We start from the raw sequence: 27753 nt of genomic DNA, 5'->3' as shown, positions 1-27753 counted from the left end.
TTAGGGGTGAACATGGTTCTAGAGGTTAGCCTCTAGAACCATGTTCACCCTTAGGGGGTGAACATGGTTCTAGAGGTTAGGGGGTGAACATGGTTCTAGAGGTTGGGGGTGAACATGGTTCTAGAGGTTAGGGGGTGAACATGGTTCTAGAGGTTAGGGGGTGAATATGGTTCTAGAGGTTAGGGGGTGAACATGGTTCTAGAGGTTAGGGGGTGAACATGGTTCTAGAGGTTGGGGTGAATATGGTTCTAGAGGTTAGGGGTGAACATGGTTCTAGAGGTTGGGGGTGAACATGGTTCTAGAGGTTGGGGGTGAACATGGTTCTAGAGGTTGGGGGTGAACATGGTTCTAGAGGTTGGGGGTGAACATGGTTCTAGAGGTTGGGGGTGAACATGGTTCTAGAGGTTGGGGGTGAACATGGTTCTAGAGGTTGGGGGTGAACATGGTTCTAGAGGTTGGGGGTGAACATGGTTCTAGAGGTTAGGGGGTGAACATGGTTCTATAGGTTAGGGGTGAACATGGTTCTAGAGGTTGGGGGTGAACATGGTTCTAGAGGTTGGGGGTGAACATGGTTCTAGAGGTTGGGGGGTGAACATGGTTCTAGAGGTTGGGGTGAATATGGTTCTAGAGGTTAGGGGTGAACATGGTTCTAGAGGTTAGGGGTGAACATGGTTCTAGAGGCTAACCTCTAGAACCATGTTCACCCCCTAACCTCTAGAACCATGTTCACCCCCAACCTCAAGAACCATGTTCACCCCCTAAGGGGTGAACATGGTTCTCCGGGGTGAGGTGATTTGAGGACGGGGGAGCGGGAGTGTTTGGAGTGTGAACCCCCCGGTGATGAACTCTGACTCGCTCGGCAGCGTGACTCCTCCCCCGTGGAGGAGGGGACTAGGATGGAGGCTCTGGCACGTTCACGCAGCCTCCTCGCTCGTCTCCCTCTCTAACGCAGTCACACACACACACACACACACACACACACGCACGCACGCACGCACGCACCAGAATAACATCTGGTCCACGTTAATTACAGTGATTTGCAATCTGCATGTTGATCAATATTCGTGTGCAGCACTCGATAAGCAATCGGAATCTCCAGAGGTTCCAGTGTTGTCATGTGAAGTGAAGGTGAGTGTACACACACACCCACACACACACAAACACACACAACACACACAGCATCTGGCGGAGGATGCCCTTCCCTGGGTGTGATGGTGGGAGTCTGCCGGTTTGGCTGCCATCTTAGATCAGCCTGACAGGCAGGACGGCTGTTGACTGGCACTGCAACAGCATTCTCTTTGAAGCTCAAGGCTTTTTCTACGCAGAGGTGTGTGTGTGTGTGCGTGTGTGTGTGTGTGCGTAGAGAGAGATCGAAGCATCACAGCTTTCATTGAAACTGAAGGATGAGACGAAGGGTGCCTGGGATGAGGACAGCGCCTAGAAGTGTTTCCGCCGGCCGACATCCGCTCCGGTAGACAGGCTCTCAGGAAGGTCTTGGACAGGCCCTTCACTTCCTGTTTCTTCACTGCCAGTTTTGAGTTCCTTGTAGGTTTGCAGTAATCGCTACTGAATGCGTCGTCTGTAATATCCATGAATATGATGAGCGCACGCCCGCGGTATCCTGTACTTGCTTTCAACAACGCGTGCGCATCTACCACGTTTCCTGCGTTCCTCTGGACCGTTGGTTACAGTTGGCTGAGCCACTCCTCAGAGACTAACGCCACACGTACAGAACAAACTAAATTAATTGCCAGAACCACCATAAATGCAGGTCAATATCCATGACCTTTCCAGAACTTTTTGGATATTTTATCCTTCTTCAGAACATTTCCAAGTCAAGTCAAATTTTATTTATAAAGCACATTTTCCAGGCCTGGAAAATGTCATTTCAAATGCCATGACTTGTCCAGGATTCCCATGACCGTGAGAACCCTTGTACCAGCTCTACGAGGCTGGAGAGGGAACCTCATAGAACAACTATCCCTCTGTTCCTCGTCTCGGAACAAACTGATCTTACCAGGGGCTGAATCTCTTTCATATATTGATCTGATCAAGCACAATCTAATCAGACTTGCCTTTTGATGGAGGTTAATGTACTTGGTGGGCGTGGTCCATCAGAGCGGGACCTGCATGTCTGTGGAGATCGGGGAGGCTCCACCGCTCCGGACACGGCCCTCAACATGTTGACGCAACGTTTTGCTCCAGGCGCCGTAAACATGCCAGGCGGGTTTGAAGAACGCTCCGCCGAGCGTCCTCTTGGACAGAACCCGTCCAGCGGACGGGCTGGCAGCGGGTCAGAACCAGGAGGCTGCGCGGGACCGGGAGCCAGGAAGACACGGCCTTCGCTGCTGGCTAGGCTCGTCAGAGAGGCTCGTTTGGCTGGAGGTCACAAAGTAAACTACTAAGCCATCCAATCCTTGTCCTTTGTCCAAATTGGTCAGGGACAGGGACCCGCTGCCCCTGACAGATGGACGATCACACAACTATCGTACCGTCATTTGGTTCAGCATATCTCAGTGACAGCAGCCGAACTAACGACTTCAGTGAGGCAATTATCTGTCTATCCTCTTTGAGTTGTTCGTTCAGAAGCTGGGGCAGGTGATAAAGGACTGTTTTCTTGGGGAGACGACTCCAAATCACTCCAGCAGCGACATTCCTCACCGGCAGCTTATCTACACCCCCGCCCCCCCCCCCCCCCCCCCCAACAACAACATTCTAGACCTGAACACTGGGAATTGGCAGACCTTGGGGGCGGTGAAGGGCGACCGTACAGAAAAACAAAATAAAATGTGACATGTGGCGCAGATGGGAGCGAGCCAGCATTCTCCCTTTGGCATCCCAGGAAACAGAGCGAACGGAGGAGAAATCAAGTGAGTGTCCTTCATCTGTGCTGGCGGGGCTCTAGCCCGTCTCTCATCGACCCAGCGCTGAGTAAGCCCCCGGTCCTGCTGCTAGCCCGTCTCTCATCGACCCAGCGCTGAGTAAGCCCCCGGTCCTGCTGCTAGCTGCTGAGAGCCACGGGACACCGCGGCTCAGATCCCTCTCAGGCTCAGGGCTTTACGGCACTTAAGGGGGTTTACGCTGAGGCACAACAACAACAACAACAACAACAACAACAACAACAACACATTCACACAGGCCAAGGTTAGACACACAAGACGACCACGCAGGCAAGCAGAGAAAAAGGGAGACGCTAGAGCATTCCTGTTTGGCCTCCACCGTGTCTGTTCTCAGCAGAACCAGAGGGTTCCTCCACCGTGTCTGTTCTCAGCAGAACCAGAGGGTTCCTCCACTGTGTCTGTTCTCAGCAGAACCAGAGGGTTCCTCCACCGTGTCTGTTCTCAGCTGAACCAGAGGGTTCCTCCACCGTGTCTGTTCTCAGCAGAACCAGAGGGTTCCTCCACCGTGTCTGTTCTCAGCTGAACCAGAGGGTTCCTCCACCGTGTCTGTTCTCAGCAGAACCAGAGGGTTCCTCCACCGTGTCTGTTCTCAGCAGAACCAGAGGGTTCCTCCACCGTGTCTGTTCTCAGCTGAACCAGAGGGTTCCTCCACTGTGTCTGTTCTCAGCAGAACCAGAGGGTTCCTCCACTGTGTCTGTTCTCAGCAGAACCAGAGGGTTCCTCCACTGTGTCTGTTCTCAGCAGAACCAGAGGGTTCCTCCACCGTGTCTGTTCTCAGCAGAACCAGAGGGTTCCTCCACCGTGTCTGTTCTCAGCAGAACCAGAGGGTTCCTCCACCGTGTCTGTTCTCAGCTGAACCAGAGGGTTCCTCCACTGTGTCTGTTCTCAGCAGAACCAGAGGGTTCCTCCACTGTGTCTGTTCTCAGCAGAACCAGAGGGTTCCTCCACTGTGTCTGTTCTCAGCAGAACCAGAGGGTTCCTCCACTGTGTCTGTTCTCAGCAGAACCAGAGGGTTCCTCCACCGTGTCTGTTCTCAGCTGAACCAGAGGGTTCCTCCACTGTGTCTGTTCTCAGCAGAACCAGAGGGTTCCTCCACTGTGTCTGTTCTCAGCAGAACCAGAGGGTTCCTCCACCGTGTCTGTTCTCAGCAGAACCAGAGGGAAGGAATCCACCGTGTCTGTTCTCAGCAGAACCAGAGGGTTCCTCCACTGTGTCTGTTCTCAGCAGAACCAGAGGGTTCCTCCACCGTGTCTGTTCTCAGCAGAACCAGAGGGTTCCTCCACCGTGTCTGTTCTCAGCAGAACCAGAGGGGGGAAGGAAGCAGTAGCAGCACAGGAGTTATTCCCTTCCTGGGGTCGTTCAGAGGTCAACAGAACACAAGCCTGGCGCGGGTGATTGATAGCCACGGCGAGGGCCTGCATACACTGGGTACTAAACACCACCGCCAGGGGGGCGGGAGTGAGAGGAAGCCCAAATGAAACCCTTTGACCACGAGAAGGAGAACGATGAGATGAGATGAGATGAGAGGAGATGGGGTGAGATGAGATGGGGTGAGATGAGATGGGGTGGAAGGCTGCTGCTGGACAATCCCATTGTCTTCGCGCTTCACGGTCGCTCCGGCCTGGAAGGCCCCCTCAAACCACACGGCCTGGCGGCCATCGCCTCCCGCTGAGGACTCCCCTCGGGCGGCGGCGGGCCAGAGACCAGATGTGACGACGTTCTCCCCGGGGGGGGGGGGGACTTCCTGCCTTTGATCCGGGACCAGCTCGCCTACCTTCCCCTCCACCTCCACAGTCAGCGCTCTACCAGGCGGCCGGGCCAGGTGTTAGGGGGGCGTGGCCAGTGGGGGGGGGGGTCTGTGGTGACTCCGGCCCAGGTGGACGGGCCGCCAGGTCGATGCGGCCGCTCCTCTGGCGGGACTGCGGATCTTCTCTGATGTCACGCGGCGCGGACTCACGGCAGCTTTAGAGTGAGCCGCGTGTCGTCTGGATATCGACCTAGCGGTGGACGAGAGCCCAGTCCGGATGGCGTGGCTATCAGATGACCTTGGCTAGGTCTGCACAGACCAGCCAATAGCGTGACTGATATGCATGTAATCAGCGTTTGGCTGCACGCCAGAATGGCTCCACGGAGGAAACCTCCCTGACATAAGAAGCAGACAAGTCTCTGCATCTGTCTTTCTAATGAGACAAGAGCACCTGCACATCACTGACGCTTTCGATAAATGACAATCTCCTCTACACGGTAGGTTTTCTCCCCCTTATCAATTCCCCTCGCCGTTTAAAAGCAAGGGAGAGAGAAAGAGACGGACATTTTTCATCATGCGCTCCTGTGAAATTGGCGTCCAACGTCTCATGACATGGAGGGGGGAGTGGTGATTTACGAGAGCGTGTGAGCGTTTGTCCCGGTCACAGGGCCCCACCGCCACCGCCGCCACACAGACCCCTACCCCCCCGCGCCCCCCCTACCCCCCTGCGCCGACACAGCCCATAAAGCAGACGCGCAAGGTCCGTGTCAGCGCATCGGACTCGGCCATGAATACTAACAGAGCCTCTTCACTGCTCTCCGGCACGGCTGGACAGAGCAGCAGAGGCACAAAATGGAGTCCCTCGTAATATGCGGCACAGTATTGTTTTCTGTGTGTGTGGCTGTGGATGGGGGTGAATCTGTTTTGAATGCCTGATATCAGGCAGAACGTCAGCTCCTTACTCTCCATTGAGATCTTCAGTCTGACGCTGCTTCCGTTGGGGAGGGAGATTTGCTTTTCCTTAACTAATCAGTAGTGACCAACGTGTCCTCCTGAATCTAACGTTACTGCTGATGCGTAGCCATGACAACCATAGACAACTGACTACTACCACTCTACTACCAGATGACTACTACCACTCTACTACCAGATGACTACTACCACTCTACTACCACTCTACTACCAGCTGACTACTACCACTCTACTACCAGCTGACTACTACCACTCTACTACCAGCTGACTACTACCACTCTACTACCACTCTACTACCACTCTACTACCACTCTACTACCACTCTACTACCACTCTACTACCAGCTACTACTACCACTCTACTACCAGCTGACTACTACCACTCTACTACCAGCTGACTACTACCACTCTACTACCACTCTACTACCACTCTACTACCACTCTACTACCACTCTACTACCACTCTACTACCAGCTGACTACTACCACTCTACTACCAGCTGACTACTACCACTCTACTACCAGCTGACTACTACCACTCTACTACCAGCTGACTACTACCACTCTACTACCAGCTGACTACTACCACTCTACTACCAGCTGACTACTACCACTCTACTACCAGATGACTACTACCACTCTACTACCAGCTGACTACTACCACTCTACTACCACTCTACTACCAGCTGACTACTACCACTCTACTACCAGCTGACTACTACCACTCTACTACCAGCTGACTACTACCACTCTACTACCAGATGACTACTACCACTCTACTACCAGCTGACTACTACCACTCTACTACCAGCTGACTACTACCACTCTACTACCACTCTACTACCACTCTACTACCAGCTGACTACTACCACTCTACTACCAGCTGACTACTACCACTCTACTACCAGCTGACTACTACCACTCTACTACCACTCTACTACCACTCTACTACCAGCTGACTACTACCACTCTACTACCAGCTGACTACTACCACTCTACTACCAGATGACTACTACCACTCTACTACCAGCTGACTACTACCACTCTACTACCACTCTACTACCAGCTGACTACTACCACTCTACTACCAGCTGACTACTACCACTCTACTACCAGCTGACTACTACCACTCTACTACCACTCTACTACCACTCTACTACCAGCTGACTACTACCACTCTACTACCAGCTGACTACTACCACTCTACTACCAGCTGACTACTACCACTCTACTACCAGCTGACTACTACCACTCTACTACCAGCTGACTACTACCACTCTACTACCAGCTGACTACTTCTAGCTGACTACTACCACTTAGCCCTTCTCAGGAACTGTGAGTGCGCTGATGACGTAGCATCTGCTACCACAGTCCTTTCTACCAACATAGGAAATTTTGACTTTTAAATAGTCGCCAAGTTGCCAGCGCTTGGCGCTCATTTAAAAGTGTCAAATAAACATGTCAAAGCCACTCACCAAATCGCATAATCATCCAGTCTGGACCGGAAGACGAACAGTTGTTGTAATGTTTTTACTGTAGGCTGCACATGGTGAAGTTTTGAGTAGATAGCATTCGCTATGGCATCACCAGGCATAACACCGACGAAAATTGTAAAAGAAGATGCGAGGAGAACTACCGGTTAAGGAAAAATAAAGCAAGCGGATGTTGGAGGCGGGCTCTACGGGCTCGAGCCGGATGATGGGGGCGGGCTTAAGGCAGTGAAGTAAATAGATACCAGGCTCTCCTCCCCGAGGAGAGACTGGTCATGTGAGGCTAACGCTTGACAACAGCTTGACAATTGCATTAGTCCTGCCCTTGGCACCGATTGGCTAATCGTTAGAACCCTCGGCACTCATTGGTTGATTCTTTTTTATTTGGAGAAACAGCTGTTTCAGCTGTGTCAGTTGGATGACAGGCGCTTACCTTTCCGTTGACCGCCGACCAGACTTTGAGAGTGTTGTCGTCAGAGCCGCTGACGATGCGGTTGCCGCAGAACTGGAGGCAGGTGATCACGTGGTCGTCATGGCCCTTCAGCACCTGAGAGACGGGAGGGGGAGGAACGTCAGGAGCCCTGGCGCCACGAGGCCCGAGCAAAGGTCGGGGGTCATGGGTGCATCCTACCTCCCTCTAAGATGTGTGTGTGTGTTGTTTAGAGAGAGAGTGAGAGAGTGAGAGAGAGCCTGGACTCCTCTGGCTGCTACCAGGTGGCAGAACTGGCGCGTCGGCCATGGACGGAGCCCGTTAAGGAGGCAGCGGAGCGTGAAGAGCGCTGCAGCTTCCCACGTCACCGGCTGCCTGCGGGGCGCGGGGGAAATTAGCGGAGGCATACGAGGGCCGTTACGGAGGTCGCTCTAGCGCGCAGGCCCGTCTTTTTAAAGCTGGGCGGGCAGACGGCCCTGGAAACGGGTCTTACGCGGAAGCCGAGCCGATTTTGGCTGGCACCCTGGATGAACCGCCATCACCAAACCTCCAGTCCCTTCACTAGCGTCTTCCCATCAAATCAACGCTCGGTAGCGGAGTCGGAAGGACTGTTGCAATTCAAAGATGTTTTGTATCAAATCTGTAACAGCTGGGAGTCTCAGGGGGATGTGAACATAAAACGAAACTATTGAAGGTGAAATGAAAAAAATGACTTCATTATGTCCATGAAAAAGAGTTATAATCATTGCGTCTGTGTCTATTAGCCAGGCACTGTGGTGCATGCACGGGCCCTGCCTCAGTCTGCTGTCTGATCACATGCCAGCGTGATTTAGACGCTTATTAATAATGGTATGAAAGAGTGATGGTGATGTAATCCACTATTAAATGCATAGTTAATCATTTGATCCAGTTGCCTATGCTGATATGATGATATTCAGCATATGGTTTGCTAGCTAGCTAACAACAGTTGCCATTACAACAGAGGCCGAAAACCTCATGTACACTAATCTGTTGAATCTCTTACTGTAGAATTAAAACTTTCCACACAAATGGAATATTTCCAGCTTGTAGTGCAGACATTACATTCCTGTTTTGTTATTTGTGGGCTCTAAACATGTATTTCTCTACATAGAGCAATGCCATGTTCAGCTTCAGAGGAAGCATTACACCACAGCCATTAAGAATGGAAATACTGTGTTCATGTGCAAACACTGCAAGTCAAATGTTTCAAAAGCCTGGTTTTATTTATAGGAACAATGTGTCATATGATTATACATTTCCATACAATTCCTGTGGAAAGTTAACTCTTTTGAAAATCCCCTGAATTTTGCAATCCTAAGCCTGCAAAACGAATACTGCTCCAAAAAATTAAGGGAACACTTAATCGTCACAGTATCTGAGATATCCATCTGTACGGTTAGAAAACGTAAACGATTTTGAATCAATCTCACCTGCTTTGGTGCAAATGAAAGCGACAACAGTTGGAGAGGAGAGGCAAAAGCAGGACAACCCCCAAAAAGGAAATGGTTTTGCCGGTGGCGGCCACAGACCGTTTCTCTCTCCTTATACTTCCTGACTGGAAGGCCACTAGCAAAAAGATGTTGCGCGGCATTGCTATGACGACCAGCTACATTTAGGGGGGGGTATTATTTGCTGTTGAAAATGCTGTGAAAAAATGTATAGCAAGTAGAGTCAAATCAAGTTGACTCGGTACCATGCTATGGAAAGAGGGCTGCACTCTAGTTACCTTAGGGCTAGTTACCTTAGCATTGGGGTTAGTTACCTTAGGTCTAGTTACCTTAATGTTGGGGTTAGTAACCTTAGGGCTAGTTACCTTAGCATTGGGGTTAGTTACCTTAGGGCTAGTTACCTTAGCGTTGGGGTTAGTTACCTTAGGGCTAGTTACCTTAGCATTGGGGTTAGTTACCTTAGGGCTAGTTACCTTAGCATTGGGGTTAGTTACCTTAGGGCTAGTTACCTTAGCGTTGGGGTTAGTTACCTTAGGGCTAGTTACCTTAGTGTTGGGGTTAGTTACCTTAGGGCTAGTTACCTTAGCATCGGGGTTAGTTACCTTAGGGTTAGTAACCTTAATGTTGGGGTTAGTTACCTTAATGTTGGGGTTAGTTACCTTAGGTCTAGTTACCTTAATGTTGGGGTTAGTAACCTTAGGGTTAGTTCCCTTAGTGTTGGGGTTGGTTACCTTAGGGCTAGTTCTCTTAGCGTTGGGGTAAGTTACCTTAGGGCTAGTTACCTTAATGTTGGGGTTAGTTACCTTAGGGTTAGTTACCTTAGTGTTGGGGTTGGTAACCTTATCTTTGGGGTTAGTTACCTTAGGGCTAGTTACCTTAGTGTTGGGGTTGGTAACCTTATCTTTGGGGTTAGTTACCTTAGGGCTAGTTACCTTAGTGTTGGGGTTGGTTACCTTAGCATTGGGGTTAGTTACTTTAGTGTTGGGGTTAGTTACCTTAGTGTTGGGGTTGGTTACCTTAGCATTGGGGTTAGTTACTTTAGTGTTGGGGTTAGTTACCTTAGTGTTGGGGTTGGTTACCTTAGCATTGGGGTTAGTTACTTTAGTGTTGGGATTAGTTACCTTAGCGTTGGGGCTAGTTACCTTAGCGTTGGGGTTAGTTACTTTAGCGTTAGGGTTAGTTACCTTAGCGTTGGGGTTTAGTTACCTCAGGGTTAGGGTCAGTTACCTCAGGGTTAAATGCGCAGAGTAGCTTAGTTTAAAGTAGATGCAAAGGAACATGTCATTGGATTGTTATGACACGCATTTCAGAAAAAAATCACTATTCACGATGTCAACTGCATTTCATTGTTAGCCTAATTAGCAGCATTTTGATGTTCCGGTAGGCTACGGTCCAATGTTGTATCTAATCTAATCAACAGAACTTTGTGTAAACTACTATTTTTGAGTGACAGTTGATTCCATATCCCGTTCATGAAGTCCGAAAAATAATCCAGCAGTAGCATTTTTTCTGCACTTCTGATCAGTGCATTTCTATGGGCAGGACTAACGTTAACAGCCAATGTGTAAACATTCCTGGCTGTACAAGTGATTAATCTGTCTTGTTCTGTCCTGAAATGTGGTCAGATTTGTCACTATAATAAGAGTAATTATACTGTAACATCCCAGGGACTCCATATAACTAATAAAATTCCGATTGAAGACGTAGCGAGTGGTGTCCCATTTCTTAGGTAAATATTTCAACCCCTATCCCTTGTGGCTCCATTCTGAAGGGCCATTACCCAGTCGAGGACACTCCAAAACTAGGGGCTAGGGCTAAGGGGGGGTATTGGGATTAGGCCTTAGGGTCAGTTACCTCAGGGTTAGGGTCAGTTACCTCAGGGTTGGGGTCAGTTACCTCAGGGTTGGGGTCAGTTACCTCAGGGTTGGGGTCAGTTACCTCAGGGTTGGGGTCAGTTACCTCAGGGTTGGGGTCAGTTACCTCAGGGTTGGGGTCAGTTACCTTAGGTGATTTGAGGTCTCCTCTCCTCCAATTGGTGTCTATGCGGTGCTGCCTGATGTATGCGCTCTTCCAGGGGCTGTGGGTGAAGCCGGGCTTCACGATCTTCCTCTTCTTCAGGGGCAGAGGCTCGTCGATGCCTGTGCGCAGACGCCAGGGTGGGTTTGAGACTGTGCAACAACACCATATCTACACTCTACTGGTTACCAGTGTCTGGGGTTAGCCTCTACTGGTGACCAGGGTCTGGGGCTAGCCTCTACTGGTGACCAGGGTCTGGGGCTAGCCTCTACTGGTGACCAGGGTCTGGGGCTAGCCTCTACTGGTGACCAGTGTCTGGGGTTAGCCTCTACTGGTGACCAGGGTCTGGGGCTAGCCTCTACTGGTGACCAGGGTCTGGGGCTAGCCTCTACTGGTGACCAGGGTCTGGGGCTAGCCTCTACTGGTGACCAGTGTCTGGGGCTAGCCTCTACTGGTTACTGGTGACGAGGGTCTGGGGTTAGCCTCTACTGGTTACTGGAGACCAGGGTCTGGGGCTAGCCTCTACTGGTGACCAGGGTCTGGGGCTAGCCTCTACTGGTGACCAGGGTCTGGGGCTAGCCTCTACTGGTTACTGGAGACCAGGGTCTGGGGCTAGCCTCTACTGGTGACCAGGGTCTGGGGCTAGCCTCTACTGGTGACCAGGGTCTGGGGCTAGCCTCTACTGGTGACCAGGGTCTGGGGCTAGCCTCTACTGGAGACCAGGGTCTGGGGCTAGCCTCTACTGGTTACTAGTGACCAGGGTCTGGGGCTAGCCTCTACTGGTGACCAGGGTCTGGGGCTAGCCTCTACTGGTGACCAGGGTCTGGGGCTAGCCTCTACTGGTGACCAGGGTCTGGGGCTAGCCTCTACTGGTTACTAGTGACCAGGGTCTGGGGCTAGCCTCTACTGGAGACCAGGGTCTGGGGCTAGCCTCTACTGGTGACCAGGGTCTGGGGCTAGCCTCTACTGGTTACTAGTGACCAGGGTCTGGGGCTAGCCTCTACTGGTGACGAGGGTCTGGGGCTAGCCTCTACTGGTGACCAGGGTCTGGGGCTAGCCTCTACTGGTGACCAGGGTCTGGGGCTAGCCTCTACTGGTGACCAGGGTCTGGGGCTAGCCTCTACTGGTGACGAGGGTCTGGGGCTAGCCTCTACTGGTGACCAGGGTCTGGGGCTAGCCTCTACTGGTGACCATGGTCTGGGGCTAGCCTCTACTGGTGACCAGGGTCTGGGCTAGCCTCTACTGGTCTGGGGTCAGTTCTAAGCTCTTACCCTCTTCCCTGCACTTCTCCTCCACAGCAGGTTGTCCTCCGCCAGGATGCGCCAGTAACGACACGTCTGGGCGGCCTGGAGCAGGTCCTTGGGCTCCAGGAACGACAGCACGTACAGGGCCAGCTAGGAGAGAGAGAGGGAGGGGGAGGGAGAGGGAGAGGGAGGAGGGAGGGGGAGAGGGAGGAGGGAGGGAGAGAGAGGGAGAGAGAGAGAGGAGGGAGGGAGAGAGAGGAGGGAGGGGAGAGGGAGAGGGAGAGAGAGGAGGGAGGGAGAGGGAGGAGAGGGAGGGAGAGGGAGGGGAGAGGGAGAGGGAGAGGGGAGGAGGGAGGGAGAGGGAGAGGGAGGAGGGAGGGAGAGGGAGAGAGGAGGGAGGAGGGAGGAGGGAGGAGGGAGGGAGAGGGAGAGAGAGGAGGGAGGGAGAGGAGGGAGGGAGAGGGAGAGGGAGAGGGAGGAGGGAGGGAGAGAGGGAGGAGGGAGGGAGAGGGAGGAGGGAGGGAGAGGGAGAGGGAGGAGGGAGGGAGAGGGAGAGAGAGAGGGAGGGAGAGGGAGAGAGAGGAGGGAGAGAGAGGAGGGAGGGAGAGGGAGGAGGAGGGAGAGGGAGAGAGAGGAGGGAGGGAGAGGGAGAGAGAGGAGGGAGGGAGAGGAGGAGGGAGGAGGGAGGAGGGAGGGAGAGGGAGAGAGAGGAGGGAGAGAGAGAGGAGAAGGGAGAGGAGGAGAGGGAGGGAGAGAGGAGGAGGGAGAGGGAGAGAGAGAGAGAGGAGGGAGGAGAGGGAGAGGGAGAGGGAGGGAGGGAGAGGGAGGGAGAGGGAGAGGGAGGAGGGAGAGAGAGGAGGGAGAGGGAGAGGGAGGGAGGGAGAGGAGGGAGAGGGAGAGGGAGGAGGGAGAGAGAGGAGGGAGAGGGAGGAGAGGGAGAGGGAGGGAGGAGAGAGAGAGGAGGGAGGGAGAGGAGAGGGAGAGGGAGGGAGAGGAGGGAGAGGAGGGAGGGAGAGGGGGAGAGGAGGGAGGGAGAGGGAGGGAGAGGAGGGAGGAGGGAGAGGGAGAGAGAGAGGGAGGGAGAGGAGGGAGAGAGAGAGGGAGAGAGAGAGGGAGAGAGAGGAGGGAGAGAGAGAGAGAGAGAGAGAGAGGAGGGAGGGAGAGGGAGAGAGAGGAGGGAGGAGGGAGGGAGAGGGAGGAGGGAGAGAGAGAGGAGGAAGGGAGAGGAGGAGAGGGAGGGAGAGAGGAGGGAGGGAGAGGGAGAGGAGGAGGAGAGAGAGAGGAGGAAGGGAGAGGAGGAGAGGGAGGGAGAGAGGAGGGAGGGAGAGAGGAGGGAGGGAGAGGGAGAGAGGGAGGGAGAGGGGGAGGGAGGAAGAGGGAGAGAGGGAGGGAGGGAGAGGAAGAGAGAGGAGGGAGGGAGAGGGAGAGAGAGGAGGGAGGGAGAGGGAGAGGGAGAGGAGGGAGAGAGAGAGGGAGAGAGAGAGGGAGAGAGAGGAGGGAGAGAGAGAGAGAGAGAGAGAGGAGGGAGGGAGAGGGAGAGAGAGGAGGGAGGAGGGAGGGAGAGGGAGGAGGGAGAGAGAGAGGAGGAAGGGAGAGGAGGAGAGGGAGGGAGAGAGGAGGGAGGGAGAGGGAGAGGGAGGAGGGAGAGAGAGAGGAGGAAGGGAGAGGAGGAGAGGGAGGGAGAGAGGAGGGAGGGAGAGAGGAGGGAGGAGAGGGAGAGAGGGAGGGAGAGGGGGAGGGAGGAGAGGGAGAGAGGGAGGGAGAGGGGGAGAGAGGAGGGAGGAGAGGGAGAGAGGGAGGGAGAGGGGGAGAGAGGAGGGAGGGAGAGGGAGAGAGAGGAGGGAGAGAGAGAGAGAGAGAGAGAGGGAGGGAGAGGGAGGAGGGAGGGAGAGGGAGAGGAGGGAGGGAGAGGGAGAGAGAGGAGGGAGGGAGAGGGAGAGAGAGAGGGAGGGAGAGGGAGAGGGAGGAGGGAGGGAGAGGGAGAGGGAGAGAGAGGAGGGAGGGAGAGGGAGAGAGAGGAGGGAGAGAGAGAGGAGGAAGGGAGAGGGAGGAGAGGGAGGAGAGGGGGAGAGAGGAGGAGGGAGAGGGAGAGAGAGGAGGGAGGGAGAGGGAGGAGAGGAGGAGGGAGAGGGAGGAGGGAGGGAGAGGAAGAGAGAGAGATGAGGAGGGAGGAGAGGAGAGAGAGGAGGGAGGAGGAGGGAGAGGAGGAGGGAGAGAGAGAGGAGGAAGGGAGAGGAGGAGAGGGAGGGAGAGAGGAGGGAGGGAGAGGGAGAGGGAGGAGGGAGAGAGAGAGAGGAAGGGAGAGGAGGAGAGGGAGGGAGAGAGGAGGGAGGGAGAGAGGAGGGAGGGAGAGGAGAGAGGGAGGGAGGAGGGGGAGGGAGGGAGAGGGAGAGAGGGAGGGAGAGGGGGAGAGAGGAGGGAGGGAGAGGGAGAGAGGGAGGGAGAGGGGGAGAGAGGAGGGAGGAGAGGGAGAGAGAGGAGGGAGGAGAGAGAGAGAGAGAGAGGGAGGAGAGGGAGAGGGAGGAGGGAGGGAGAGGAGAGGAGGGAGGGAGAGGGAGAGAGAGGAGGGAGGGAGAGGGAGAGAGAGAGGGAGGGAGAGGGAGAGAGGAGGGAGGGAGAGGAGGGAGGGTGAGGAGAGAGAGGAGGGAGGAGAGGGAGAGAGAGGAGGGAGAGAGAGAGGAGGAAGGGAGAGGGAGAGAGGGAGGGAGAGGGGGAGAGAGGAGGGAGGGAGGAGGAGAGAGGAGGGAGGGAGAGGGAGAGAGAGGAGGGAGAGAGAGAGGAGGAAGGGAGAGGGAGAGAGAGGAGGGAGGGAGAGGAGAGAGAGGAGGGAGGGAGAGGGAGAGAGGAGGGAGAGAGAGAGGAGGAAGGGAGAGGGAGAGAGAGGAGGGAGGGAGAGGGAGAGGGAGGAGGGAGGGAGAGGAGAGGGAGAGGGAGAGGAGAGAGGGGAGGAGGGAGAGGGAGAGGAGAGGAGGAGAGACGAGGGAGGAGAGGGAGAGAGAGAGGGAGGAGAGAGAGAGGGAAGAGGGAGGAGGAGGAGAGGAGAGGGAGAGGAGAGGGAGAGGGAGAGGAGATGAGACGGAGGAGGTGAGAGGAGAGAGAGAGGGAGGGGAGGAGAGGAGGAGGGAGGAGAGGAGAGGAGGGAGGGAGAGGGAGAGAGAGGAAGGAGGGAGAGGGAGAAGAGAGGAGGGAGAGAGAGAGGAGGAAGGGAGAGGGAGAGGGAGAGGGAAGAGGGGGAGAGAGGAGGGAGGGAGAGGGAGAGAGAGGAGGGAGAGAGAGAGGAGGAAGGGAGAGGGAGAGACACTTGTCATTTACTGTTAGTGAAGTCCGGGAGAGGGAGAGACACTTGTCATTTACTGTTAGTGAAGTCCTGCAGTTTGAGTGGAGGTGGCTGAGGCTCACTCCCACTGACTACAGATCAGTCCACTCCTGTTCTCCCTCAGCGAAATATAATCAGCTGAGAAACGGATCTGAGCCAGACATCAGGAGGGAGGATGGAGAGTGTGGAGCTGCTGGTTGCCTACTGGGCTCTGTGTCCCTTCTATACCTGGGAAAACTGCCCCACCCTACCCCACTACCTCACCCTACCAACTACCCCACCCTACCACACCTTACTACCCCACCCTACCCCACTACCAACTACCTCACCCTACCAACTACCCCACCCTACCACACCTTACTACCCCACCCTACCCCACTAACAACTACCCCACCCTACCACACCTTACTACCCCACCCTACCCCACTACCAACTACCCCACCCTACCACACCACCCTACCACACTACCAACTACCCCACCACACCACCCTACCACACTACTAACTACCCCCCCCTACCACACTACCAACTACCCCACCCTACCACACTACCAAATACCCCACCCTACCAACTACCACACCCTACCACACTACCAACTACCCCACCCTACCACACCTTACTACCCTACCACACCTTACTACCCTACCCCTACCAACTACCCCACCATACCAACTACCCCACCCTACCACACTACCAAATACCCCACCATACCAAGTACTACACCCTACCACACTACCAACTACCCCACCCTACCACACCTTACTACCCCACCCTACCAACTACCCCACCCTACCACACTACCAAATACCCCACCATACCAACTACCACACCCTACCACACTACCAACTACCCCACCCTACCACACCTTACTACCCCACCCTACCAACTACCCCACCCTACCACACTACCAAATACCCCACCATACCAACTACCACACCCTACCACACTACCAACTACCCCACCCTACCACACCTTACTACCCCACCCTACCAACTACCCCACCCTACCACACTACCAAATACCCCACCATACCAACTACCACACCCTACCACACTACCAACTACCCCACCCTACCACACCTTACTACCCCACCCTACCAACTACCCCACCACACTACCAAATACCCCACCATACCAACTACCACACCCTACCACACTACCAACTACCCCACCCTACCACACCTTACTACCCCACCCTACCACACTACCGACTACCCGACCCTACCACACCTTACTACCCCACCCTACCACACTACCAACTACCCCACTCTACCACACCATATTACCCCACCCTACCTCACCTTACTACTCCACCCTACCAACTACCACACTTACTACCCCACCCTACCACACTTACTACCCCACATAACCACACTTCCACCACACTTGGATGGAAGGAGGGAGGGGTTGAGGAGGATGAGGTGGGATGGATGATGGAAAGAGGGAGGGGTTGAGGAGGAGGATGAGGTGGGATGATGGAAGGAGGGAGGGATGAGGATGATGATCTTTTTCCGGACTGTTCCTCACCTCTTTGGGCAGCAGGGAGATGAAGTCGCGCTGGAACTGCGGCTCGATCACCTGCATCATGTGCTTGACCTGCGTGGGCTCACAGCTGTCGATCAGCTCATCCAGCGCCAGCAGCTTCTCTGGGCCACTCCAGCTCTGGAACACAGCACCGCAGGCGTCAACACAAGCGTGTGTGTGTGTGTGTGTGTGTGTGTGTGTGTGTGTGTGTGTGTGTGTGTTTCTCTGGGCCACTCCAGCTCTGGAACACAGCACCGCAGGCGTCAACACAAGCGTGTGTGTGTGTGTGTGTGTGTGTGTGTGTGTGTGTGTGTGTGTGTTTCTCTGGGCCACTCCAGCTCTGGAAAACAGCACCGCAGGGGTCAACACAAGCGTGTGTGTGTGTGTGTGTGTGTGTGTGTGTGTGTGTGTGTTTCTCTGGGCCACTCCAGCTCTGGAAAACAGCACCACAGGGGTCAACACAAGCGTGTGTGTGTGTGTGTGTGTGTGTGTTTCTCTGGGCCACTCCAGCTCTGGAACACACGCAGTTCAGGAGGAGTCAATACAAGTGTGGGTGTGTGTGTCTGTGTGTGTGTGTGTGTGTGAGAGAGAGCAGGCTTGTGCGCGTCTGAAGTGCTTTCTTTGTTTTTTCTGAGGGCCACAAGTCTGGGCTCATGACGGAGCTTTACTGCATGGACAGGGAACTGGAACGCCAACACGCATAACTGTGAATGTGTGGCCGTTTTCCAAACCGCATACTATACTAGTAGTATGTACTGATTTTGCCAAAAAGCAGTATGCAGTTTGCGAACAAAAAGAAAATCTGCAGTATGCGAAAAGTACCCGGATGACGTACTGATTTGGGGAAAATTGCCAGTATGCATCAGAGCAGGCTTGGTGCCATACTGTTTCCCACAATGCACAGCGCAGGAAACGTCAACGGCTACCGCTGGATTTTGAAGCAAAATCACCTCAGCCAAAGAACGTTGACACGATTGTAAGTTAATCTCTACGACGGTCAAAATCTTACTGTATTACATTATAATATTTTTTTGCCTCGTCATTTTTGCCTTGTCATGTACTATATGCTTAATCATAAAATGTGGTCAGTTTATCCAACCAACGCATTTTTGTGGATCCGATTTTTCAGAGTCGGATAGCCCCCGATACCTCCTGCTATAGCCCCCCGATACCTCCCACTATAGCCCCCAGATACCTCCCTCTATAGCCCCCCATACCTCCTGCTATAGCCCCCCGATACCTCTCGCTTCTGCTCGGATACTGTAGGGCTCAGATACTGTAGGACTCAGATACTGTACGGCTCAGATACTGTAGGACTCAGATACTGTAGGGATACTGTAGGGCTCAGATACTGTAGGGCTCAGATACTGTAGGACTCAGATACTGTAGGGCTCAGATACTGTAGGGCTCAGATACTGTAGGGCTCAGATACTGTAGGGCTCAGATACTGTAGGGCTCAGATACTGTAGGACTCAGATACTGTAGGACTCAGATACTGTAGGGCTCAGATACTGTAGGACTCAGATACTGTAGGGATACTGTAGGGCTCAGATACTGTAGGGATACTGTAGGACTCAGATACTGTAGGACTCAGATACTGTAGGGCTCAGATACTGTAGGACTCAGATACTGTAGGACTCAGATACTGTAGGGCTCAGATACTGTAGGGATACTGTAGGGCTCAGATACTGTAGGGCTCAGATACTGTAGGGATACTGTAGGACTCAGATACTGTAGGGCTCAGATACTGTAGGGCTCAGATACTGTAGGACTCAGATACTGTAGGGCTCAGATACTGTAGGGATACTGTAGGGCTCAGATACTGTAGGGCTCAGATACTGTAGGGATACTGTAGGGCTCAGATACTGTAGGGCTCAGATACTGTAGGACTCAGATACTGTAGGGCTCAGATACTGTAGGGCTCAGATACTGTAGGACTCAGATACTGTAGGACTCAGATACTGTAGGACTCAGATACTGTACGGCTCAGATACTGTAGGGCTCAGATACTGTAGGGCTCAGATACTGTAGGGATACTGTAGGACTCAGATACTGTAGGGCTCAGATACTGTAGGGCTCAGATACTGTAGGGATACTGTAGGGCTCAGATACTGTACGGCCGGCTTTTCATTGGAACGTGGAAGTAAACAATCACCGGCGAAACGGCTGTGTTGTTTCATGTGAAATGCGAGTGGGTTTTCATGCGGTCCTCTTAAATATTTAGATAAACCACCATCTGATGGATTCATGATCATGTTGATGGCCCAGCTGTTATTGGCCGTATTATAAACGTTTCCCTTTGATACATCTAATAGCCTACGTATATTTATATTGCGCTTTACATCTGAAACAGATCTCAAAGCGATACAGTAATACTTGACATACTTGCATAATTTCAATAAAATGTGTCCAGTTGATCTCATGTCTGTGTGTCATTTTATATTTCAATCACGAGAGCCAGAATGAGTCCAGTTGATCTGTCTCATATCATCATATTACAATCATGCATGTGATGTACTGGGCTAGCGTACTGCAGAAATGAATCCATTTAGCCGTTGCATACTGCTATGAAATCAGTACAGTAAGCATGTACTTACAGTATGCAGTATGTAGTATATTAGTATAGTAGTAGGCGCTTTTGAAAGCAGCCTCTGTTAATCTACCTCTCTACTGAGACTGGTGTGTGTAGATGTGTGTGTGTGTTCTCAGACTGGTGTGTGTAGATGTGTGTGTCTGATCTCAGACTGGTGTGTGTAGATGTGTGTGTGTTCTCAGACTGGTGTGTGTTGATGTGTGTGTGTGTTCTCAGACTGGTGTGTGTAGATTTGTGTGTGTGTTCTCAGACTGGTGTGTGTAGATGTGTGTGTTCTCAGACTGGTGTGTGTAGAAGTGTGTGTGTGTTCTCAGACTGGTGTGTGTAGATGTGTGTGTGTGTTCTCAGACTGGTGTGTGTAGATGTGTGTGTGTGTTCTCAGACTGGTGTGTGTAGAAGTGTGTGTGTGTTCTCAGACTGGTGTGTGTAGATGTGTGTGTGTTCTCAGACTGGTGTGTGTAGAAGTGTGTGTGTGTTCTCAGACTGGTGTGTGTAGATGTGTGTGTGTTCTCAGACTGGTGTGTGTAGATGTGTGTGTTCTCAGACTGGTGTGTGTAGATGTGTGTGTGTGTTCTCAGACTGGTGTGTGTAGAAGTGTGTGTGTGTTCTCAGACTGGTGTGTGTAGATGTGTGTGTGTGTTCTCAGACTGGTGTGTGTAGATGTGTGTGTGTGTTCTCAGACTGGTGTGTGTAGATGTGTGTGTGTTCTCAGACTGGTGTGTGTAGATGTGTGTGTGTGTTCTCAGACTGGTGTGTGTAGATGTGTGTGTGTTCTCAGACTGGTGTGTGTAGATGTGTGTGTGTGTTCTCAGACTGGTGTGTGTAGATGTGTGTGTGTGTTCTCAGACTGGTGTGTGTAGATGTGTGTGTGTTCTCAGACTGGTGTGTGTAGATGTGTGTGTGTGTTCTCAGACTGGTGTGTGTAGATGTGTGTGTGTTCTCAGACTGGTGTGTGTAGATGTGTGTGTGTGTTCTCAGACTGGTGTGTGTAGATGTGTGTGTGTGTGTTCTCAGACTGGTGTGTGTAGATGTGTGTGTGTTCTCAGACTGGTGTGTGTAGATGTGTGTGTGTGTGTTCTCAGTCTGGTGTGTGTTGATGTGTGTGTGTGTTCTCAGACTGGTGTGTGTAGAAGTGTGTGTGTGTTCTCAGACTGGTGTGTGTAGATGTGTGTGTGTGTGTTCTCAGACTGGTGTGTGTAGATGTGTGTGTGTGTTCTCAGACTGGTGTGTGTTGATGTGTGTGTGTGTTCTCAGACTGGTGTGTGTAGATGTGTGTGTGTGTTCTCAGACTGGTGTGTGTAGATGTGTGTGTGTGTTCTCAGACTGGTGTGTGTAGATGTGTGTGTGTGTTCTCAGACTGGTGTGGGTAGATGTGTGTGTGTGTGTTCTCAGACTGGTGTGTGTAGATGTGTGTGTGTGTTCTCAGACTGGTGTGTGTAGATGTGTGTGTGTGTTCTCAGACTGGTGTGTGTAGATGTGTGTGTGTGTGTTCTCAGACTGGTGTGTGTAGATGTGTGTGTGTGTTCTCAGACTGGTGTGTGTAGATGTGTGTGTGTGTTCTCAGACTGGTGTGTGTAGATGTGTGTGTGTGTTCTCAGACTGGTGTGTGTAGATGTGTGTGTGTGTTCTCAGACTGGTGTGTGTAGATGTGTGTGTGTGTTCTCAGACTGGTGTGTGTAGATGTGTGTGTGTTCTCAGACTGGTGTGTGTAGATGTGTGTGTGTTCTCAGACTGGTGTGTGTAGATGTGTGTGTGTGTTCTCAGACTGGTGTGTGTAGAAGTGTGTGTGTGTTCTCAGACTGGTGTGTGTAGATGTGTGTGTGTTCTCAGACTGGTGTGTGTAGGTGTGTGTGTTCTCAGACTGGTGTGTGTAGATGTGTGTGTGTGTTCTCAGACTGGTGTGTGTAGATGTGTGTGTGTTCTCAGACTGGTGTGTGTAGATGTGTGTGTGTTCTCAGACTGGTGTGTGTAGATGTGTGTGTGTGTGTTCTCAGTCTGGTGTGTGTTGATGTGTGTGTGTGTTCTCAGACTGGTGTGTGTAGAAGTGTGTGTGTGTTCTCAGACTGGTGTGTGTAGATGTGTGTGTGTGTGTTCTCAGACTGGTGTGTGTAGATGTGTGTGTGTGTTCTCAGACTGGTGTGTGTTGATGTGTGTGTGTGTTCTCAGACTGGTGTGTGTAGATGTGTGTGTGTCTTCTCAGACTGGTGTGTGTAGATGTGTGTGTGTGTTCTCAGACTGGTGTGTGTAGATGTGTGTGTGTGTTCTCAGACTGGTGTGGGTAGATGTGTGTGTGTGTGTTCTCAGACTGGTGTGTGTAGATGTGTGTGTTCTCAGACTGGTGTGTGTAGATGTGTGTGTGTTCTCAGACTGGTGTGTGTAGATGTGTGTGTGTGTTCTCAGACCGGTGTGTGTAGATGTGTGTGTGTGTTCTCAGACTGGTGTGTGTAGATGTGTGTGTGTGTTCTCAGACTGGTGTGTGTAGATGTGTGTGTGTGTTCTCAGACTGGTGTGTGTAGATGTGTGTGTGTGTGTTCTCAGACTGGTGTGTGTAGATGTGTGTGTGTGTTCTCAGACTGGTGTGTGTAGATGTGTGTGTGTGTTCTCAGACTGGTGTGTGTAGATGTGTGTGTGTGTTCTCAGACTGGTGTGTGTAGATGTGTGTGTGTGTTCTCAGACTGGTGTGTGTAGATGTGTGTGTGTGTTCTCAGACTGGTGTGTGTAGATGTGTGTGTGTTCTCAGACTGGTGTGTGTAGATGTGTGTGTGTTCTCAGACTGGTGTGTGTAGATGTGTGTGTGTGTTCTCAGACTGGTGTGTGTAGAAGTGTGTGTGTGTTCTCAGACTGGTGTGTGTAGATGTGTGTGTGTTCTCAGACTGGTGTGTGTAGGTGTGTGTGTTCTCAGACTGGTGTGTGTAGATGTGTGTGTGTGTTCTCAGACTGGTGTGTGTAGATGTGTGTGTGTGTGTTCTCAGACTGGTGTGTGTAGATGTGTGTGTGTGTTCTCAGACTGGTGTGTGTAGATGTGTGTGTGTGTGTTCTCAGACTGGTGTGTGTAGATGTGTGTGTGTGTGTTCTCAGACTGGTGTGTGTAGATGTGTGTGTGTGTTCTCAGACTGGTGTGTGTAGATGTGTGTGTGTGTTCTCAGACTGGTGTGTGTAGATGTGTGTGTGTGTTCTCAGACTGGTGTGTGTAGATGTGTGTGTGTGTGTTCTCAGACTGGTGTGTGTAGATGTGTGTGTGTGTTCTCAGACTGGTGTGTGTAGATGTGTGTGTGTGTTCTCAGACTGGTGTGTGTAGATGTGTGTGTGTGTGTGTTCTCAGACTGGTGTGTGTAGATGTGTGTGTGTTCTCAGACTGGTGTGTGTAGATGTGTGTGTGTGTGTTCTCAGACTGGTGTGTGTAGATGTGTGTGTGTGTTCTCAGACTGGTGTGTAGCACCAGACAGGAACCCGTAGCCGGAGGCACCTGGTCTCATCTTGGCTGGCGAGACACAGATTAAAGGACCGCTTCGCCATCAAGCGCCGGCCTCCATCGCGCCTGCTCATTACCTGCCCGTGGGAGGGGGGGGGGGGGGCGGCCTCCATCGCGCCTGCTCATTACCTGCCCGTGGGAGGGGGGAGGGGGGGGGGGCGGTGGCAGAATACTCCGCCAGTGTTCAGAGGCGACTGCGCTAAAGGGAGCCGACTGTCGTGTGGGCTGGACCAAGTGGCCGATGCCGTTTTGCATTGGAAGGGTGCTCAAACGTTACACGGTGATTACAGGCTAGTGTGGGTGTGTGTGTTTGTGTGTGAGGGGCTGACGGAGAGTTTGAAGCACCCTGGGAGCTGGCTGGGGTGGGGGGGGTAATCACACGGACGGGGGAGATCCTGGGTCAGAGCCATGGGAGGGGGGGGATTACCAGGCGGCTGCTCCCTCTCCCTGGCGCAGGAAGCTCCATGTTTGTGCCGTCTCGGTTCTAGCTTCCGTGCCTCAGGAAGCGCGGGTCGACTTTTGTTTGTCCTGCCGGTGCTGTGGAACCTGTGGAACATTCTTTCCAGATAGGGTGATTCTGGAGTCCTTTATTGCTCTTCATCCCTCGGTGGTCGGGAGTCGGGCGGGGCTGGCCTGGCGTGCTGGGACTAGACGGGGAATGTACACCTGAGCTCTGACTACCTGTATTATGGGCTGTCAGATGAAAGGCGATGGGGCCAGAGCAGGTGGGGTTTGAGGACTGGCCTGTCAAAATCCACGCTATCGCAGGACACCCACATATTTTGCAGGATTAGTGGTTTTGCGAGCGATTGAGGAAAAAAGCACGTTACGTAATGTGTGAAAGGCGGAACACGAGGACTAGTAGCGGTCTGATGTCCCGTCATCTCAGCCCGGTGTGATGAGGATGGCTCGGAGCGCCGGGTCACCGCTGGGAAGTGTCAAAAACCCACTTCAACACAACCTTTATTTGATTTCTAAAATCTAGACACCAGCCAAAGCCCCCCGGTTTCTTAAAATCTCTACCACTCTCTCCGTTTCTCACAGACCTGTCATGGAATCATTACCGAATTTAATCACGCACCATCAGTACAGTGCCTCATTCACCAAATTAGATGTGATGAAAGTTAGTCAGGGCAAATGTACTAGATACCCCTCTCTTAATCCCCCTGAGAAACGTCCATGTGCAAATAATAAACCCGGGTCTTGACACAGGCGTTGCATGTAAAGCAGCTATTATCTTCACACAGAGGCTCAAGAGCAAGGCTGCTTGTTTGCCCGTCCAGTGCTCATTTCACAAAAGCTGAGTGGAAAAGAGAAGCGCTAGAGCAAACGGGCCAGCTGCAGCGCCCGCCGGTTCTGATGAGCCGCGCCGCGTCCGTTCACATGGGAGCGGTCTCGCTGAAGGACCTGACATCAGCAGGACGAGACGCCATCACGCCGGTTTGCTCCAGTCGGTCCCTGGCACCGCAGAGCTACCGAACAAAATGGTAGGGAACTTCAAAGACGACAGGGATTTCACTTCCTCTATGGACTCATGGATGTGACCTTTGAACTCGTTGTGGGCTACTATGTCGCTCTGAGCTGCTCGCCGTGAGATACTTGTGGTTTCGGACGACCGAGGGAACAACAATATTTTCCACTGTAGACATAAGGTCAGGCCTCGGACGCAGGAACTCAGGGATAATGGTTCATGAGTCTTGATGGGTGGGCTAAGGCTCATTCCAATTCCACGCTAGAGCGCATGAGATAATGTGAAGAGGGACAAAACAGGAAGGCAGCAATTACCTCAAAGACAATTGAGCATTGATTGGGTCCCGCATCTGCTTGGTGATGAGGGCTGGCATGTCCCTGGGGGACGGGGGGACGGACGTGACACAGGAACGAGGGGGCGGGAACTCACCTGAAATGTCCGGAGCCATTCTTGGAGACCCGTGGGTGGCTGGATGGAGGGGACGCGCCGCCTCTGTTGGCCCTGCCCATTGGCTGTTCTGATGTGCCTGAAGGTATGGGGGGGTGTGGCCAACGGGACGAGCCCTGTCGGACTGGAACAGGAGACGATGGGTGAGCACGGAGACGAATAAACATACATTTTTCAAAACAACAAGAACTTTGAGGTTGGAGGTTTAGACGACACTTCAAAACAGCCGTCTCCAGCGTAACGGCCCACAGTCCGCCAGGCTGGAGGAAGGAGATGATAGTGAGAATGAGGAGCATGGGGGGCGGTCAGGCTTTCGGGGGAGCGTGGAGCGCAGATATGTTCCCCAGCTACTGATGGTGGTACAAACCCAGGCGCCCCCTGGTGGGAGAAAGCGGTCCAGCAACGCAAACACAAGCACGCTTTCCTCCCAGGAACTGAATACGACAACTCCACCTAAAACCACCTGTTTGTCCATTAAAAAACACTTCAATAATTCTGGTGTTGAACAGGCGTTTTCCCTCATAATTGATGATGTAGGAGAAGGTATAAGAAGGTGAATTTTGAATTAATTATTAATTTTCCTCAAGCACTGGTGTTCACGCTCCCGGGGCTGCTCTAGACATCAGAGGGCTGCTCTAGACACCAGAGGGCTGCTCGGGAGATCAGAGGGCTGCTCTAGACATCAGAGGGCTGCTCTAGACACCAGAGGGCTGCTCTAGACATCAGAGGGCTGCTCTAGACATCAGAGGGCTGCTCTAGACACCAGAGGGCTGCTCTAGACATCAGAGGGCTGCTCTAGACATCAGAGGGCTGCTCTAGATACCAGAGGGCTGCTCTAGACACCAGAGGGCTGCTCTAGACATCAGAGGGCTGCTCTAGACACCAGAGGGCTGCTCTAGACACCAGAGGGCTGCTCTAGATATCAGAGGGCTGCTCTAGACACCAGAGGGCTGCTCTAGACATCAGAGGGCTGCTCTAGATATCAGAGGGCTGCTCTTGACATCAGAGGGCTGCTCTAGACATCAGAGGGCTGCTCTAGACATCAGAGGGCTGCTCTAGACATCAGAGGGCTGCTCTAGATATCAGAGGGCTGCTCTAGACATCAGAGGGCTGCTCTAGACATCAGAGGGCTGCTCGGGAGATAGATCAGAGGGCTGCTCTAGATATCAGAGGGCTGCTCTAGACATCAGAGGGCTGCTCGGGAGATCAGAGGGCTGCTCTAGACATCAGAGGGCTGCTCTAGACACCAGAGGGCTGCTCTAGACACCAGAGGGCTGATCTAGACACCAGAGGGCTGCTCTAGACACCAGAGGGCTGCTCTAGACATCAGAGGGCTGCTCTGGACATGGAAAGCGTGTGGCAGCAAGCGCATATCTGTCTCACGTGTCTTGGCAGCACGCGTGTGCATTAAACATTCATACGATCGCCAGGTTTCAAGGCACAACGGTGGCAGCTGGTTAGATCTCATATAATACTGTTAAACATGGCTGAGGGGTTTCTCCACCTGGTCTATAGAGGAGTAAATCTCCATCCTGGTTCTTCTGGGTTCAGCCAGCTGATACCCATGCACATGTATGGGGGGTCTCTCACCTTGAATACTCGGGGCCTTTGCAGGGCTTTTTGCCTGAAGGGAAAGATCGGACCTCTGGGCCATGGTCCAACTTCCTCTTCATCTGCAAGACAAAAAAAAGATAAGACGTTAGAGAAGTTAGCAGAGTGAAAACGCCACTGAAAACCGAACGTAGATGTACGGTACACACTACGATGGACCGCAACGCTCACGTCACACACCTGAAACTAACAATAACCACCACCTGAAACCAACAATAACCACGACCTGAAACCAACAATAACCACGACCTGAAACCAACAATAACCACAACCTGAAACCAACAATAACCACGACCTGAAACCAACAATAATTACGGCCTGAAATCTGCCAGATAGCGGTTAGTTCTTGTTGCTGGGCGACCTGGAGAGTGTGTAAATTCTGCGATGTTTCGCTCTCCAGAATACTTCCTTCAAAAGACAAGAGGATGCGAGTCACCTATTAACCTCTACAAGCTGGCTCTCAACAAGTGAACGAGGCAGCATAGCAACTTGAGATGAGGCCAGGAGATTTGAAAAATAACTGCCATTTAAAAAGGTTCAGAACAGCAGAGCTTTCCAAGGCTTCCCATATGAAGAGACTATCCTATAACGCCATTTCAGAACACAAGGACCTACTTACAATTCTATTGCCCACAGTGAAGCTTGTTGTCAATGGACAGGAACATGCTTGAGAGGCCATAGTCTAGCTGGTTATTCCTGCTGGGGGTTGGAGGGTCGTGACGTTTCAGTGTTGCTCCTTATTACTGTTGATTGAGGAGCAGGGGGAGGGCAGGGAGGAGGTGGGAGGAGGTGGAAGGAGGGCAGCGTTGGGCTGGTCTGGCACTGACGAGCTTCTCTCTAATGCATTCCACACCCAATAGTCCCTGACAGGCCTGGGTGCTTCCAATAGGACAGAGGACACACAAGAACACACACGCACAGGCCAACACACACACACACACACACACACACACACACACACACACAAACCCACACACTACCCAGGGAGTAGCTGTGTGCAGCGTGGACATAAACCGCTTTGCAAGAGGGAACAGCTTGATTTATATTGATGCTT

General features: G+C 52.6%; 1 protein-coding gene across 1 annotated transcript in view; it reads right to left on the bottom strand.

Annotated features, from left to right (window-relative positions):
• The window catches only part of fbxw7 (F-box and WD repeat domain containing 7), a 214276-nt gene that overhangs the window by 20212 nt on the left and 166311 nt on the right, over nucleotides 1-27753 (bottom strand). The window contains 7 exon segments of the mRNA XM_084454528.1: nucleotides 7541-7654; nucleotides 11008-11144; nucleotides 12294-12312; nucleotides 12318-12416; nucleotides 17109-17243; nucleotides 25071-25212; nucleotides 26679-26761. Coding sequence (XP_084310654.1) covers nucleotides 7541-7654; nucleotides 11008-11144; nucleotides 12294-12312; nucleotides 12318-12416; nucleotides 17109-17243; nucleotides 25071-25212; nucleotides 26679-26761 — 729 coding nt within the window.

The sequence above is a fragment of the Borostomias antarcticus genome (assembly GCF_949987555.1).
Source record: "Borostomias antarcticus genome assembly, chromosome: 20".
Classification (NCBI taxonomy): domain Eukaryota; kingdom Metazoa; phylum Chordata; class Actinopteri; order Stomiiformes; family Stomiidae; genus Borostomias; species Borostomias antarcticus.
This window is presented reverse-complemented; position numbering and strand designations above follow the sequence as displayed.